The following is an 18,859-nucleotide window of genomic DNA, read 5'->3' on the forward strand; positions in this document are numbered from 1 at the left end:
CTCAGAATAAAAGAATGGAGGGCCTTTCATTTACCTAGGGCTTTCTTATGGCTTCTGTACAAACATTGAGGAAAATATCTTCAGCAGTAAATGTAATGAAATGATAAGCCATTTTTTATTACATGGATTTACTATTTTGTTACACAGAATGAACAGAGAAAACCTTCCCCTATTAAGTTTCATCATATTACAATTAATGTTACAGACCTGCAAGATATTTGGTTTATTTCAGAAAGTGTATTAAACCAAATACAGTGGTTTAGCTTCAGTTACTACTAACAGATGCAGGTAGAGCACCATAAGTTGATAGAGAATGTTTCCTGTAAATAATAATCATGTAAGCAAAAAAGCAAATATGTTCATAATTCTAACATATTGCATAAACATTGCAGTCTACCAAATAGATGGTTTCCATTTCCACACAACTTCTGTTGTGATATGTTTGGTTTATGTGCCTAAAAAATATTTCTTTCCTAAATTGCATTAGTCAACTTTCTACAGAGGAGTTTTGCAGTTTAGAATAATTTTCTTTTGGAAAGCTAAAATACAAAATGCATTTTAATAAATAAATTGTAATCTGTTGCTAAATATTTATCCAGAATTTTTTTAGGATAATGTCACAAATAAATACAAAATCACTTTCAATTATCAATTGTTTTATTGACAAGTATTCACCTGGGACTGTATAGAAATAAATACTTTAATTCTTGGTAGAAGTTTTATTAATTGGCCTAATGCAATATATCCGCCAAATTTGCAACAAAATTTCAATAAAATGGTCATTTGCAAAAATGAAAATTACTGCCGGAAAAGTTACGGAATAAAAGGTAATGTGCTCATATGAAATTTGTTTTTGCTTTACGTTGGAGGAATAGAACAAAATAGTGAAAAATAAATTGTATGAACAGATTATGTTACGAATAATAACAACGTGGATAGCAACTTGTAGGCTCTTAACATTTACTTGTGAGTATTATCTAATTAACCAATCGTGGCTTACTTCTGCATTTTCTTACTAGCTCCCTCAATGTTATCTTCAATCCAGCCATTGTCTACGCCCAAATGTTCTTTTATGCACCTCCCCCCAGGCTCTTTAACCAACACACCTACACGTCTTCACTACTCCATGCCATCTTGCCATTATGGGAGCCAACAATCTGCATATGGGGTGATGGCAGGTGAGACAAGCAAATTTCTCTTCGTGTTCACTATTGTTGCAATTCCTTCTCTATTTCAATTTTTCATGGATATGTGAAAGAAAGAAAAATGTCCACAGGCTGGCCAGTTGTTCATCACACTAATATTGTCATGGTGAGGAAATGATGTCAATTTATCCATGCAATATTTTACAGTATATGTGATGCAATATTTTTACCAAATTTTTAAATGTCAACTTGGAATAGATCATTAACCTTGTTTAATTATATTACAAATGCCATAGATGGTTAATTAGCTTGGCAAGCGAGGAAGTCTGCTTCATTGGTGTATTTCTGTTTAATGAATTTGACCACCCACCATTCCCAACTGCCACATACCTACTTGCTCCTCAGTGGCCAGAACGCAGAGTATGCAGGCATGCTGCAAGGTACTGCACTGCCAACAGTATTTGGACGGCAGTTCCAGAACCCGGGCTGCAATCTTTTAAAATCATGCCATGAAGAGTACAGTAGATGCGCAAGGTGAGAGAGCCCATTTGCCAATGTATCTGGTCATTAGACAGTACAATGGATGGTTCTCAGCCAAACTCTCCTGTCCACTTCAGTTCAATCACCAGCCACACTTTCATCCCTCAGGATGGTAGAAATGGTGCGACCAAAGCTGTTAAATAGTTAGCTGGCACCCCAGTAGGTGCACTAGTTTTTTTTTCTTGTTTGCCAATAGTGTAATGCTTAGGAAGTGGTACATTTACAAGCTGTAGATTAATGTGTGGTTTGAAATGGACCCAAATATTACTGTAGCACAATTTGACATACGACATGTATATTACTCCCAGTAATCCTGTGAACAGATATTTCATCAACTTTGTTGATGACCCAGAATAGTTTTTTTTTAATTCAGTTATGGGATGCAGGCTTTGCAGACAAGACCAGTTAACTGTTGCCGATCCCTAATTTGGGAAGGTGGTGACTCAGCACAGTCTGTGAACTGTTTGGACTATCACAATTTGATTCAAAGTGATTTTGACTCACTGGCAATGAAGGAACAGCAAAATGTCTCCAAGTCAAGATGGGCGTGATCTGCAGGGAAACCTGCAAGTGAAACACTTTGATGTGCTTGCTGAAGGTGGTAGAAAACATGGGTTTGGAATGTGCTGTCAATAGACAGTTGGCAAGATGCTGCAGTGCATTTTGTGAATGGAATACACTGCTGCAGTTGTCCATTGGTCTAGAGACAGAAAGTTTAATTTAATAGATGGATTGCCAATCAAGCAAATGTTTTCTTAGATGGTGCCAAACTTCTTCAGTGTTGTTGGAGCTGCACTCAGCCACGCAAGTGGGGAGTATTCCATCACATTCCTATCTTGTGCCTTGCAGATATGGAAAGACTTTTTGAAATCACAAACTGAACTACTTCTCGCAGAATGCTCAGCCTCTGTCTTGAAACCACACTATTGATATAGCTGGTGCCATTAAATTTTTGGTCAGTAATAATCTCCAGAATGTTGATGATGGGTGATTCAACCATATTATTATTCATTAGGGAAGACATTAGCTTCTAGATTTTTACTGGAAACGGTCATAGCCTGGCACTTAGGTAGCAAATAACATTCAGTCTACACATCAGCCTGAGCCTGAATGTTGCCTAATTCTTGCTGCAAACAGGCACTCATTGCTTCAGCAACTGAGGAGTTGCAAGCAAGCTGTGTAATGTGCAATTATTAGTGAATATCCTTGGTTCTGACCTGATGATGAAGGAATGTTACCGAAGGAGCTTAAGGTGTTGTGTCTGACATACTAACCTAAGCAGCTCCTGCAGTGTTATTCTGGAGTGGGGGTGATTGACTCCAACAATTATAACATCTACCTTTGCACTAGATTCATCAATGGAGAAATACCCCTTGATTTTAATTGACTTGAAATTCGCTAGGACTCCTTGATGCTTCTGTAAATAAAATGCTGTCTAATGTCAAGGATGACATTCCTCATTGGAAATCTGAAATTCAGCTCTTTCATCCATGTTGAGCCCAAGTTTGAAGTGAGGTCTGGCACTGTGTAGTCCTGGCAGAACCTAAATTGAGCATCACTGGTCATTGGTGAGAAAGTGCCACTTAACAGCATCAGAAACAAATATTCTGTCACTTTGGGAATGATTGGGAGTGTACTGAAAAGGTGCTCCTTGGTCAAATTGAATTAGTATGCTTTTTATGGACAGGCCATAGCCATATAAATTTCCACATTCTTGTTTCGGTGCCATTGTGGTAGTTGTACTATAACAGCTTGGCAGGAAGTGTAAATAGTTCTGAAGAACAAGTCTGCAGTCTTATATTCTGCTAATATTCAACCTACAGCATAAGGACTGCAGCAGTTCAAGAAGGCAGCTCATCACCACCTTCTCAAGGGCAATTAGGGACAGGCAATAAATGCTGGCCAGCTAATGATGCTCAGGTCCAACGCATTTAAAAAAAAATAGATTATAAATCCATAGAGTTAGACTAATACCTTGGGGTCATTCTAGGAAATTTTTTGTAAAAATCCATATTGTTCACCTGTGGCCTTTAGGGAAGGAATGCCATCGTTATCTGGCTCAGTCAACATGTGTCCAGAGTAGACCCACAGCAATGACTCTCAACTGCCCCCTGCCTAGCAAACCACTCCAGTGCAAGAATTGTTGACCTTGACAGTAATGCCCATAGCCCATGAAAGAATAAAGATGTAACATGTTTTGGAGTCCTAAGCATTACCATTTCTGATGCACTCAGCCTTTTTTTATCTCATGGGTGAAATAAATTTGCTGAAGACAAAGGCTCAGATCGATATTCCATTCAACATCCTCCTATCATAGACATTACTTAGTTGGGTTACTCTGTTGGATAAACCTGCACCCACATTAGTGATTCTCTTTTCATTCATGGGATGTGGGCATCACTGGCAAGATCAGCTATCGTTGCCCATTGCTACTTACCCTTGAGAAGGTGATGAGCCAGCATTTTGCATTGCTGCAGCCGATCAGTTCCAGACAACCCAAATTACTGGACGGAGGATATTCCAGGATCTTGACTCATCTTGCCGCAAGTACAATGTCAGAAGCAACTGAACATCATTTCTACATATCAATATTGAAATATAGCTGTGAACAGCAGCATATGAAACAAATTGACCAGATAAAACTGTATGATGACATTCTGTTAAAGTTGTCTTAACATTTATAGACATTTTCTAACTGCCGGTTATGTCACACCTCTGGAGTAGGTGGGATTTGAATCCAGACCTCCTGGCCCAGGGGGAGGGGCACTACCACTGTGCCACACGGGCCCGTGTCTTGTTCTTTTTTGCATTCAAATTATCAGGTTGGCATCTCATTAAATCATTAGAGCTTTTGACATTTCTTGTTTTGTGAATTGGGTCAAGACCACATTTTTATTTGCATTTTTTTTCCCGCGGAGTGAGTTGGTGTTCTACGGACTTGGGAAATGTGATGACTTTTATGGATTTTTTCACCTAAATTGTTTCTATTCAATTGATTGAACTACAAAAACTTTAGGAATTCTAAACTATACACTCTGTGGAATCTAATGCAGCTGCTTAGTGATATGTTCGTAACGCATAACGTTCTTGTCTAAGGCCTGCATCTTAGCACCATCCATGTGCAGTCCGGTGCACTCATTACTTGCCATTAATCATGTGCCTTTAACAGTCTGCAGTAATGCCTCTATATGCACAGATGGGCTGGCTCCATGTCTGTACAAACTGCCTGACCACACACTGAGCACGTCTTCCTGCCCTCTGGGACATGGATTTGCCCCGATTCATCAGTCAGTCCTAAGCGAAGAATCCATTGTCATCGACCTCAAACAGGAGTTTCGAAAAAAGAATAAAACAACTGAGGAGCCAGTTAGTTTGGATTCTCCAGAAATCAAAGAGTTGGAGCTGTTTGCGAATCAATTTAAAGTGAGAAGAATAAAGCTAGGTAAATACTGAATTCAGTGTCTTCATTGTGCGACACCTTTGTTTGCGAATGAAATACTTAACAAATGGAAACACTAAAGATCAAAAATACTTTCCAAAACTTCTCAAAGTGCTGGAAATAATTCTGGATAGGGTAGTAGACTGAGATGGTCATCAATAGTAATGCTCAAGGTGGATTTTTTTTAGAGGGAAGAAGATATTGGGGAATATAGGAAGTGCTAATCGAATAACGTTTGCTCATAAATGTCACAGAATTTCAAAGCAAGTTAGGAGCAGAGGAACAGGTGTAGGTCACTTAGCTGCTCTGACCTGCTGAGCCATTCCAGAGCAAGATTCTCCCTCAGTGTAGCTCCTATACCCACTCCTATCATCAGTGCCTAGGGATCTATCAATGTCTTTCTTGAATTACTGAGCCTCCACAGCACTGGGCGGTGGGGAGTGGTGGGGATAGTGAAGAGAATTCAAGTGTTTAGGAACCGCAGTAACTTAATGCATCTTCCTATTGGCACCGGCTTAGCTCACGCTTTCAAACAATACAAAGTGTCTCAAGCATAGGGTCAAGCTTAAAAATAACATGTGGGCATTGAGATGGTTTGGACCATTGTGAGAGTGAAATTCCAATAGTGAGAAACCCAATGGAGAATCTATCATGTAGATATTTCCAAAACTTTTGGTTAGGGAGAAAGTTATAACAGCACTGTTCTTGCTGCTGTCTTTTTTGACAGTCAGCTCAGCCAGTTGCGAAGGAAATGCGCGCTTTCTCGATACAGGAGGACTTAATCCTTATTGAGAGAGGGCGTAAATGGATTTAGCAAATCCAACATTTCTTTGGGACTCTGTGGATTTTATTTCTATTTCATGTGATAACTTGGAGAATAACTATTAAATGGATCAATGATATCAATTAGAAATACACAGCAATCATGATTTGAAGGGAAAGGAAGGCAGAAGCATAGTTAATATAATCTGGTAATAGTATTTGTGCCAACCAAGTGATCACAGCCATTGACATCCCGCTCCATTGTGAATGAATCTCTGCCGCTATCGTTCGTTTTCTCCCCAACCGAGCCCTTTGTCAAATGTTAGATCTTAGAATTTACACCTCATACGCTTCGACCAAGGTTGGCAATTGCAGTCCATGTGCCACATGGAACCTGGAGAGGTGGAAAAATATCTGACCGCAGCAAATCTCCACAAGAATAATTCTACCAGACAATCGTTTAACACGAAGGGGTACGTAAACTCCAACACAACCCCAGCATCCGCAGTTCTTCGGAGTTATTCCGCAGAAAAAAAAAGATATCCTCACAAAGTGAAAGGGGCCATTCGATTTAAACTGAAGTAATTATTTTGCTCATTACAAAGTTGATGGGTAAAATGCACTGTAGGCCTTCTGGTCGTTTCAGTTCGTTCAAACATCAGAACAAAACAAATGCAGCAAAACAAAGTAGAACTACAGCATCCATAAAACAAACGGCAGTTTATAACATGGGGACTCTTTATCCCAGGGTTTGCATCAGAAGCATCTACAGCCCAGAAAAAGATTCTTCAGCCCATCTAGTCTACCTTGGATCAAAACAACCATCTGTTCTAGTTCCATTTTCCAGCACTTGGCCCATAGTCTGGCATGCCTTGACACCACAAGTGTATATCTAAATACTTATTAAATGTTTTCAGGGTTTTTGCCTTTAGCATCATTACAGTTCCAGATTGGACTCACCTTCTGCATGAAAAGAAAAGTTCTTCCTTACATCTCCTCTAAACCATCTCGCACTTACCTTAAATCTATGCCCCCTGGTCACTAGGCCCTCCATTAAGGGGAAAAGTTCCTTCCTATCTATGCCCCTCGTAATTTTATACATCTCAATCATGTACCTTGTCAATCTCCATGTCACTGGCATTCAGCTGTGAGCTTTACAATTTGAATGTGAAATATACACTTATTTCTAAGTGGTTATGTTTGGTTGTCTGTTTATAAATTAATGAGGCAATAGGGCATATAAAAACAAGTTGCATAATAAAACAATGTCACTTCATTTCCAAAATGGACACCTTCTGAGTTAATTAGAAATTAAATAGTTATTATAGTTTTCAAGAATAACCAGAACCTGAACAAACCTCACATTTCTGAAAGAAGTACCAAGACTTATTTTTGTTGCATTTATTGCTTTAACTGGTGGAACAGTCTTGAGTGTTTGAACGGCCTACTCCTGTATCTATGTTCCTATATTTCTTTGTATCAGCACTCCCATTTTTTCTCTCCCTCTCTTTTGTTACAGGTTACACTCAAACTAATGTTGGTGAGGCTCTTGCTGCTGTGCATGGTTCAGAGTTCAGTCAAACAACTATTTGCCGCTTTGAAAATTTACAGCTCAGTTTCAAAAATGCTTGTAAGCTCAAATCAATTCTTTCCAAGTGGATAGATGAAGCAGAACAAGCAGGAGGTATGTAGCTGTCAATCTTTATGAAGATTAATGTTCCATCTAACATTAATGTGCAGAAATATTCATCATATTGGTATTCAGTTTTATGGAATATTTATATTTCTATCTAGTATTTTGTAAACTAATTTTAGGTAATCTTTTCATTTTTTAAAACATTTATAGAATCTTAGAATCCATACAGTGCAGAAAGCAGCCCGTTGAGTCTGTGCTGACTCTCCAAAGAGCATCTCACCCAAACTCAGGCCTCCCACCATATCCCTGTAATCCCACTTTTACCATAGCTATCCAACCTTATCTGCACATCCCTGGACACTACAGCACAATTTAGCACTGCCAACCCACCGAACATGCACATCCTTGGACTGTGGGAGGAAACCAGAGCACCTGGAGGAAACCCACGCAGATACGGGGTGAACGTGCAAACTCCACACAGATGGCTGTTTATAGCTGTTGACATTTCTTGAGTCTAGAAAGTTATTAACTTCTGTTATTATCTTCATATTTGATTTCATTTATACTGTAGTATTTGGAGTGCAGAAATGAGGATTTTGGCTCAACTTGTGTGTGTTTATGTTCCACAGGAATTTCCTTCTTCATCTAAACTTATCAACATATCATCCATTCCATTTTCCTTCACTTACTCCTCTAGCTTCCACTTAAATACATCCACATTATTCACCAGTCATAGGCTCCTACCGAGGTTAGAATTGCAACTAATACTTCAAATGTAAAATGAAGGAGTAGCAAAATACCAGATTTTCACACAGATCACCAAATCACTCAAATTTTCCGGAATAGGATTCTTTCTGTCTGTTGCCTTTAGGTCGTCCTTTATTATTTGAGCTATCTTACTTCTTTTTCCATTTTTACTATGTTCCCAAAAGATCAACTAACAGAACAATTAGTTCCCAACATTGTCACCCTCCAATTATGACTCAGCAATGGTTACTAGGTCAAACCCACGCTTCTCCTTTTGTACTATTAATTTATCTTGCCAGAGGATTTAAAGTTGCAAGGTGACTTATTCAGAGAACACTAATAAGTAGTCTGGAAGAGTGAAAAAGGATATAAAATGGTGCATGTGCTGTTTTGCATTGGGGACAGAAAGATGACAAAACATGCATATTATTTATGCAGAGTGACATATTTAGCATTTGATGTATCCTATATTGACATGGAGGTATTCCATATAAACAACAGTAGCCAAAAGCAACAATATTGATATTTAAGTATTGTAGAACATGAAGCAACATGCTTTGTCTTGTGCTCATCAGAACAGGCACAAGAATACCAACTTTCAAAGGAAGCAACAATTAACACTACATGACAAAACAATGCTGATTGTTTGGAATTCAACTCCGCTTGAGATTTTTCCATGGACAATGCACAAATGGATCAAATGGAAAAAACTAAATGAATTTGCACATCTCAGATCAAGCACAGTAGATTTGTAAACATATAGCCAATCTGCTCAATATCACCCTGCATTAACACTCACTCATTTATGAAACTGCATCTCACTTGAATATTATTAATATACTTGGAAATGAAAACTGTCACAATCTTGGGCCTAATCTGCTCTTGGAGAAATTGAACAGATAATATATCTATTCATGCATAGTGTGAATCAAACCATATTTTAATATGCATTATCAAGTTTAAGCATTCATGCAGAATGAGATTGAACAGATTAGTTGCTGTTGACAAATTTGTGTCCTGACCTATATTCTGTTCCATCTGAGATGCACAAATTTCTTTCATTTTTCTTTCATTTGATCAATCTGTGCATTCACCATGGCAATGCCTCAAACAATCAGAGTCAACACCAACCAGTCAACATCTTTTTCTCATTCCGCACAAATTGTTCCTCCCCTTGATATTTGGTGTTCTTGCTTCTATCTTGATAAGGACAAAATGTAAAATTTCAACAGCTTATCTCTTTTTTCCAGAAATACCTCAGTTTTATACTATTGAGTAATAGATCATATTCATACTCCTGCTTGCAAAACATCTTTCATTTCTATGCCCCCAAATTCCTGAGAAAAATATTTGCTAAATGGTGGTGCATTCTAATTAAGACAGCCTATATAGTCAAGCAGAAGATTAATGTAGAAACAGAAGTAGGTAAGTCATCCCCCATTTTTTGTCCTGTCACTCAATTAGATCATCGCTTATTTGTAGCTTCCTTCTTAACCTACAATATCTTGCCTAACAATAATCTATTAATCTCAGCTTTGAAATTTTCATTTGACATTGTTTCAACAGTTTTCTTCAGGAAGAAATGTTCCACCTTTTGTGTACAGAAGTGTTTATGACATTACCTGCTAAATGGCCTTGTTTTGATTTGAATGCTATGTCCCCCTATTACTCACCAAAGGAAATAGTTCCTATCAAGCCTATTAAATGCTTTCATTATCTTAGAAAATCTCAATTAAATCATACTTAATTTTCTCCACTTAAGGTAATACAAAACCTAGTCAATACAAAGAAGGGTCTAGGCCCGAAACGTCAGCCTTCCTGCTCCTCTAATGCTGCTTGGCCTGCTATGTTCATCCAGCTCTACACCTTGTTATCTCTATCTTAATTGAACCCTTTTAGCTCCAGCATAATTCTGCGGAATCTACACTGCATCCCCCTCCAAAGACAATATATCCTTCTGAATTTAACACATCAGTTTAATTGAGGCTGAACCAGAGCTTTATCTAACATTGATAAAATTTGAACATACTCATAGTAATTACAAATAGATCAAATATATATTAAAAGGACTGTCCTACTGCATTCTTGGAAGTTAGTTCCTTTATAGTGAAATAGACAACTAACTCAGATGCCTCAAACAATCAGAGTCAACACCAACCACTCAACATCTTTTTCTCATACAGCACAAATTGTTCCTCCCTTTGATATTTGGTGTTCTTGCTTCTATTCCTGATAAGATGAATTCTTATCTCAGATGAATTCTTGTTTAATTAAATAGTTTTCAATGTAAAACATTACCAGAAGAAGTGGAAAAGAAATAGCCAGTTCATACCATGTATGTGATTTATATTTTGTAACTGTGTATTTCCTTGCAGCTTTAAATAATGAAAGAACTGGAACAAATGAAAGAAAAAGAAAGCGAAGAACTACAATCAGGTGTGTATGACAACAGCATCTAAACATTAATATGGAAGTGAAGTGCCCATGTTCCATGTAATGATAATAAAAGGATCTTGTGTGCAAGATTAGGATTTTGCCAACTCTTGTCTTACATGGAACTCTTGCTGTGACGAGACAGCAATAATATTTTAGTCTTTACACATAGGACAAGCAAGATTAAACTTACATGCATACATATGATTTCAGAGCAGATGTAGATCATCCAGACCCTTGAACCTGCTCCACCATTTGATAGGATCATGGCTGAGCTGATTATGGTTGAAATTCTACTTTCCTGTCCTACCCCCTATCCTTTGACTCCCTTGTCAATCAGAATCTAACCTATCCTTCAAAATATTTGATTACCCCGTTTTCACTGCTCTCTGGGGAAGAGAATTCCAGATTTGTGACCTTCTGAGAGGAAAAAAAAAATCTTCTCAGCTCCATTTTAAATGAAAGATCCCTTATTTTTATACTCTGTTTGTTCTGTAAAGGGAAATATCCTCTCAGTAATCACCCTAACAAGTCCCCTCAGGATCTATATGTTTCAAAAAGATCGTTTCTCATTCTTCTGAACTCTGATAGATGTAAGTCAAACCTGTCCAGCTTACCCTCATAAGACAACCTCTTCATTCAGGGAATCATTGGTTGAACCTATTTTGAACTACTTCTAATATAATCATATATATTTTTTTAAAAGTAAGGAGCCTGAAACTCTAACTGGACTCCAGATGTTTCTGACTAAGGTCCTCCATGACTTTAACAAAACTATACTAATTTTTTATTCCACTTTCCTTGCAATATGTAACAACATTCCATTTGCATTTCTAATCATTTGCTGCACTTACATTTTTTTGTAATTTACACATGAGGGCATCCAAATCTTCCTGTACGACAGAGTTCAGCAATCTCTCTCCATTTAAATAATGTGCTGCTTTTTGTTTTATTTTTCTGTCAAAGTGGAGAAGCTCACAATTTTCCAGCTTTGTGTTCATCAGCCAATTATTTGACCAACTCACTTAACCTATCTAAATCCCTTTTCAAACTGTTTATGCCCTTTAACAACTTACTTTCCTACTAGCAAACATACATTCAGTCCCTTCATCCAGTTCATTAATATAGATTGTATTGCAAGCAACTCATGCCCTGTCACTGATCCTTGTGGCATTCCATAGGTTATAGCTTACCAACCTGAAAATGACCTATTTATCCTCTCTGCAGGCTGTTAGACAACCAACTCTCTATCCATTCTAATATGCTACCCCATACATCACGTGATCCTATTTAATGTTGTAATCTTTGATATGGCTTTTTTGCTATTTATGAGATAATGACCAAAATGTGCAAATTTTCAGAAGTCTGACACCTGGCAAGATCAACACTGTTCAATCAGAGTGCTGTGGAAAACAGGAACAGTATTGCCTCATACATTGAAGTTGACAATTTGACATTAATTTTCTGCAAAAGTATAAATTTGATAGGAAATGATATACTAAGTGTGCACAACAACCCATTGATTCAAACTCCAAGGGGACTAAAATAGCTCATTCCCAGAAAAGGACATGGGAATTGTGATCTATGACTAGTTCCACAAATGTAGGCAGTATGCCAACATCATGCTGCTTATTAACCAATGCAACTAAGTACCAAGTTCACTGTTGAGTAGTTGAATGGGTAGCAAGACGCCCACATTTGCAAGACTCTGGCACAGGTAGCCCATGTGTCTAAAAGAGGACATGCATTGTTGATGGAGCGGGTGTAGTTATTATGCAGCTAGTTCTGACTTGATAACAGTTCAAGAGTGTAGGAAAGAACAGGCTTTAAAGTTTTCCGACACTACAATGGAGACCTTGGTGGAAGAGGTGCAAAGAGGGTGATATATGCTGTATATGCAAGTCGGCCTTGTGGACACGGTCTCAGAGGCTACTGGAGTGGTTCACTGTAGAGTTCAATGCCAGGAGTCAAGCCCAAGAACTTGAATGCAGTATGGATAGTGGGGCAAGGAGTTCAATTACCTCACATGAGTTGTCAAGCTCAGTGAATGAATATTCTAACAACTGCAACCCCTTGGCTCAAACACCTCACAATTCATCACAGCCCCATCACTCAGTGATCAACAATCTCCCTCAATCAAAAGATTAATGTCTGACATTTGTTTGTTACATCAGACCGTCAGACACTTCACTGCTACAAGCCTCACAATCACATTTCACAGCTTGCACATAACCAGTTATCCAATCAATACAGTGTGATCAGCTAAACTGATTGTCAGCTAAACTGATTGCATCTCTGTCTCCCAATAGGACAAAGCAGCACAAAAATCCAGGGTAGCAGGAGCTAAACAAAGGATGCAAGTTGCTCACTGCTGAGGCCATAATTAACAGTGGCACTGGAATCAGCAAAATGCTTGCCCTTCTCTTTCTCAAATCACACCACCACTACTCTTATACTGCCTTCTGATTTACAAACTGCAAATGGTGTAAGCAAGAACCACCCCTCACCCTAACTACCACTACTACCACAACCACTCCACCTCCCCATGCGGCAACCTTACCCTTGTGCTTTGCTATTTCCTGTTACTTGAGAAATGCAAATGGTGCAGAAGCAGCAACAAGTGAGTAATGATGAAGACACAGCACCTTTGCTTGATTTCACACTTGGATCCTCAGCTCAGAAATTGATGCTCTGTGTCATTTAAGGAATAGATTACAGACAAAACTTGCATGTGGTGAGAATTCAGGATGCAGCTATGGGGAAAGGATAGCACAGGCACCCAAGAGGGTTGGACATCAGTGCTGGTGTAGAAAACTTAGTTGAAGACTTTGATGGCACAGAAGGATGATGACTAAGCACAACATAATGCTTGGTGCATTAACAGGCCTGCTAGAAAACTCATGTGTGCTCTGCAAAAATAATGGGGGAATGCAACACCGTATTGCATTGGATTTTGCACAGAGCTTTGAGTCCAATTCTTTACAGCATGCAAGTAGTAGCCAAATCCATGAGCTACTGTGGCCCCAACCATGATGTAGTATCTAACAGCCAATGTCTCAGCTTCTACTGCTAAGCAGAAGCCATTCACACTCTGGGATTTGAATTTGAAGCTCAGACATCTGTCGTGCAAGCTCAAATTGCTACCATTATGCTTTTGGGTTACAATGTGCAAAAGAGCATTAGGATGTCACAGTGGTCTGGCAATCAGCAGGTGGCATATTACAGGGATTCAGTCTTAGAAGTGTTGATGTTCTGCATATGGTTCCTTGCTAAAGTGTTTTTTGTTCACAAGATTTGGATGTCACTGGCAATGCCAGCATTTAGTGCCCATCGTTAATTGCCCTAGATAAGATTGTGGGAGCCGCCTTCTTGGACTGCTGCAATGTGTGGAGCAGGGAGTACCAGGGAGGATGAACAGTGTGTTAGGGTTCCAGGACTGTGATCCAGCAATAGTGCGGGAACAGTAATACAGTTCCATGTCACAAGACCAAGTCACTTCTAAGTGGTAGTAGTTGTAGGTTTGAAAGGTACTGATGAAGGGGCTTTGGCAAATTGCGGCAGTGTATCTTGGTACACACTGCTGCCACTGTGCATCAGTGGTGAAGGGAGTGAACACTGATCCTGGTGAATGGGGTGTGAATCAAGTGCCTTACTTTGTTCTGGGGGACATCAAGCTTCTCAAACATTGTTGCAGCTGCACTCATCCAAGCAGGTGGAGACCATTCCCTTCACTTATGATTTATGCCTTCTAGATGGTAGAGTCAAGAGGTGGGTTACTCATCTCAGAACTGCTAGTCTCTCACTTTGAGACCTCATTTTGTTCTGCCCACTGGTAATTCCCAGGTTAAGAGAAATACTCCCTGAACAGCATGTCTTTTTCCTGAGACTCCTTTCATTCCCCTCCCTCTTCCAGCAGCTAGTCATGTTTTGCACACCTTCTGCTTACTCTCCAAAGCATACTCTATTCCAAGGAGAGTACGGAGCATACCTAGAAGCAATTTAGATAAATGTGAAGTGCTGCATTTTGGAAAGGCAAATCAGGGCAGGACTTAATGGTAAGGTCCTGGGGAGTGTTGCTGAACAAAGAAACCTTGGAGTGCAGGTTCATAGTTCTTTGAAAGTGGAGTTGCAGGTAGATAAGATAGTGAAGAAGCCTTTTGGTATGCTTGTCTTTATTGGTCAGTGCATTGAATATAGGAGTGGCCACAATCAGACTACTGCAATTCTGGTCTCCCTGCTATAGGAAGGATAATGTGATACGTAAAAGAGTTCAGAAAAGGTTTATAAAGATGTCACCAGGGTTAGAGGATTTGAGCTACAGGGAGAGGCTGAATAGAATGGGGCTATTTTCGCTGAAGCATCAGAGGCTGAGGGATGACCTCATAGAGGTTTATAAAATTATGAGGGGCATAAATAGACAAGGACTTCTCCCCAGGATTGGGTGAATCCAAACCTAGAGGGCACAGGTTCAGGTGAGAGTAGAAACATTTAAAAGGGACCTAAGGGGCAACTTTTTCACACAGAGGGTGGTGCGTGAATGGAATGAGCTGCCAGAGAAAGTGGTGCAAGCTGGTATGATTACAACATTTAAAAGGTATCTAGATGGGTATATGAATAGGAAGGGTTTAAGAGGGGTATGGGCCAAATGTTGGCAAATGGGATAGATTTATGTAGGATATCTGGTTGGCATAGATGAGTTGGACCGAAGGGTCTCTTTCTGTGCTGTACGTTTCTAAGACTCTAAGTGGTTAGTGCGGAAGCCTTAAGTCAGCAAAAAATGTCCTTCAGCATTTGCCACACCACTTCTTGTAGATTTTTGTAACTTGTTGTTTGATAATTGCAGAAAACATTAAGCGCTTGTGTAAACATAGCAATGTTAGAAGAAATAAACCCACAACTAACTTGTAGATAGTGCACAATCATTTTAAATAGCACTGGTAATAAGTCCTACTTGATGAATGTTGATTCAGCCCCTTGCAATTACCAGATATTAGCTTGAAATGACAGCTCTAGTGATCTGCCTACTCTGCATACTTCAGGAGGCATTCAACACTGACAAATATGTGTGTGCCATGATTCATCTCATAAGTGTGTGTAGACCTCAAATGCTACTGTGGACATGAAATAGCCTCTAGATAATGGATTCCACAATTCAATTTAGTGCCACAAGACAAAGTTGAGCAGAATTACAAAATAAAGCAATTGCTGGAGAAACCAACAAAATATCCATTTAAAATGTATCTTTCTCCTGTTGGATATCTTTGGTAATATTATGAAATATTGGAAAAGATAATCATTTTAAAATTCATTCTGAAAATTTCATACCATCAAAAAACATAAATTGACATGCAAATTCACTTCTGATTCACAGGCAATTGCCAAGAACAAACTAATTGTACGTGCTAGCTTAATTTATTAAATAACAAATTTAATTAATGTTGCACTTGTTTTGCTCCATTAGCCTGCTGGCTAAAGAAGCCCTGGAGACACACTTTGGACATCAAAGTAAACCTTCCTCACAGGAGATCATACAGATGGCAGATAGTCTAAATCTGGAAAAAGAAGTTGTCAGAGTCTGGTTCTGTAACCGTCGGCAGAGAGAGAAACGGGTGAAGACAAATCTGCACCACAATTCATTTCAGTTTCCTTTCAAAGAACATCATGATTATAGATAGCTATTAACCAAAGTATTGGAAAACATACAGAAACTTATGAATCAGAATATATTTATAAAATAAACAATTATTGCTCATTTCGGTCAAATGATCTTTCTTCATCTGAGGAATTAGGTCACAACCTTTTAATGACTGCTTTAATTTTTGGAGATTTTCAATACTTCTCTCAAGTACCTTGCCAAAGTGACCACATTAATGTGTGAGCCTCTAAACAGAGTGCTGCTGATTCTTCTCACTAAAGTTGATGGTGAGAGCAGTGATGTATTGTCTTAGAGGTTAATTCTCTTTCATCCTGCAGAAATACCAAATTTCCAGAGATGAAACCCTGGCATAAAACACAGAAGCCACTTGTGGCAGTTTTGTTGCCATCAGTTAACTCAATAGTCTGGATACCAAACAATTATTCTGATTTTGCATCTCAGCTATTCACCAACCAAACCAGCCAATTTTTAGTCAAATTCTCTTTAATCTATTAGTTATCTGGTCATTTTCACTCAAAGAAGTAGAATTTGCACTAATCTTGCAGAATTCACAATTAGACAATTGAGCTCATTTTAAAACTCATGGGTTTTATTGTAAAGTTCATGTGTTATGAAAATTATTGACAATATCATGATTTTCCTAAATTAATCAAGAGTCAATTGAGTTTGATGGCAGTATTATTTATTGACTTGATGAAGAAAGCATCAGAAGCCTGAACATTTTATGTGAAATTTCAAATATTAGTGAAAAACAATGAATATTATATCTCTCAAAATTGGGATCAAGGGGAAATAAAGTACTCGGTGAATAGGAGAGAACTCCAAGAGAAGGAACAATAGCAGCACAAGTTCAGGAAATATGCCCAGTTACTCATTGTGCCTGTGTAATTAATATTTTAGTGCCAACAATGGGAAAACAAGATAATCATGAACCTCCAGAAGACAGTAAAGATTAGTTATAATTTTTGTAATGCAGCTGAATGCTATAGCAATGTGTCTAAATTAACAATGTCTATAACAATTCCCTATTATGACAGTCTTGTTTAATTTTCATGAAATAAAAACGTCAAATTTTACATTTGGTCAACTGCTTAATAGCACCAATGTTTGCACATTGCAAGTAAAAGGAAAGAATGAACAAATGGAATAAGATGAGACGAGTAGTATAGAGAAATTTAAAAAGAAATCACAGAGAGACAAAAGAAAGAAAAAAGGAAGAATATCACTTAGGAGCAGGAGTAGGCAATTCAGTCCCTTGAGCCTGCTGTGCCATTTGATACGATCATGGCTGATCTTACCTAGGCCTCAAGTCCAATTTCCTGTCCGCTCTCCGTAACTCTTAAACCCATTATTAACTTTAAAAAAAATCTATCGCCTCCTCAAATTTACTCAATATGCCAGCATTCACTACAATCTGGAATAGTAACTTCCACACAGTCATCATCCTTTGTGAGAAATAATTTCTCAACTAATTTAAAATTTGCTATCCCTTATCCTAAAACTATAACCTCTTGTTCTAGATTACCCCATATGAGGAAACTTTCTTTCTATGTCTACTTTATAATTCCCCTTTAGCATCTTATACACCTCAATTAGAGCTCCTCTCATTCTTCTAAACTTCAGAGTATAGGCCTCAACTGCTCAATCTATGTTCGCAAGACAAATGCCTCAACCCTAGGGTCAATCAAATAAACCTCCTCTAAATCGTCTCCAATGCAACTACGTCCGTACTCAAAGGGACGCAATGCTCCAGGTTTGGTCTTATGAATGTCTCGTATGGTTGCAGCAACAAGGTTCTACTTCTGCACTCTATTTACTTAGCATAAATAACTTCATTTGCCTTCCTCATTGCCTGCTGTACCTACATATCAGTTTTAATTATATTTACATAGCACCCTTAATGAAATATCCCAGGTGCTTCACAGGACCATTTTAAACAAGAAGAAATTGTCAAGCCACTCAGGACATTGTGCAGGTAATCAAAAGCTCAGTCAGAGATAGAGTATGGCAAGATGGCAAGGAGACAAGGCATAACAGCCAACTAGATGTTGAATGAGACTCTATGAAAAGGAAGAAAAAGTTGCAATTATAAGTGTTTTACATGACCACTGGACACCAAAATATTTTCAGCTAATGTACTTCTGAAGTGTAATCATCAAGTGTGCTAGCCAATTTGTGCACAGCAAACTCTCACAAAAGAGCAGAAAGTGATAAATCTTTTATTCATTACGGTACAAGGGCGTCACTGGCTGGGCAGCATTTATTACCCATCCCAAATTGCCCAGAGGGCAGTTCAGAGTCAACCACATTGCTGTGGATCTGGAGTCACATGTAGGCCAGACCAGGTAAGGATGGCAGTTTCCATCCCTAAAGGACATTAGTGAACCAGATGGGTTTTTCTGACAATCAACAATGGATTCATGGTCATCATTAGATTCTTAATTCCAGATATTTTATTGAATTCAAATTCCACTATCTGCCATGGCAGGATTCAAACCCAG

General features: G+C 38.6%; 1 protein-coding gene across 7 annotated transcripts in view; it reads left to right on the plus strand.

Annotated features, from left to right (window-relative positions):
* pou1f1 (POU class 1 homeobox 1) overlaps positions 1-17,434 on the plus strand; it is a 49,917-nt gene extending 32,483 nt beyond the window's left edge. For 4 of the 7 annotated variants that reach the window (XM_048602877.1, XM_048602875.1, XM_048602878.1 and 1 more), the window contains 5 exons: positions 1,020-1,178; positions 4,855-5,127; positions 7,406-7,570; positions 10,645-10,705; positions 16,164-17,434. In XM_048602877.1, the coding sequence (XP_048458834.1) occupies positions 1,020-1,178; positions 4,855-5,127; positions 7,406-7,570; positions 10,645-10,705; positions 16,164-16,377 (872 nt within the window). In that variant the 3' untranslated portion in view covers positions 16,378-17,434. The remainder of the gene's footprint in view (positions 1-1,019; positions 1,179-4,854; positions 5,128-7,405; positions 7,571-10,644; positions 10,706-16,163) is intronic. The other 3 variants (XM_048602876.1, XM_048602879.1, XM_020519553.2) reach the window with 2 other exon arrangements.
* The last annotated feature ends 1,425 nt before the right edge of the window (positions 17,435-18,859 follow it).

This window comes from Rhincodon typus, chromosome 11, assembly GCF_021869965.1.
Source record: "Rhincodon typus isolate 14 chromosome 11, sRhiTyp1.1, whole genome shotgun sequence".
Taxonomy (NCBI): domain Eukaryota; kingdom Metazoa; phylum Chordata; class Chondrichthyes; order Orectolobiformes; family Rhincodontidae; genus Rhincodon; species Rhincodon typus.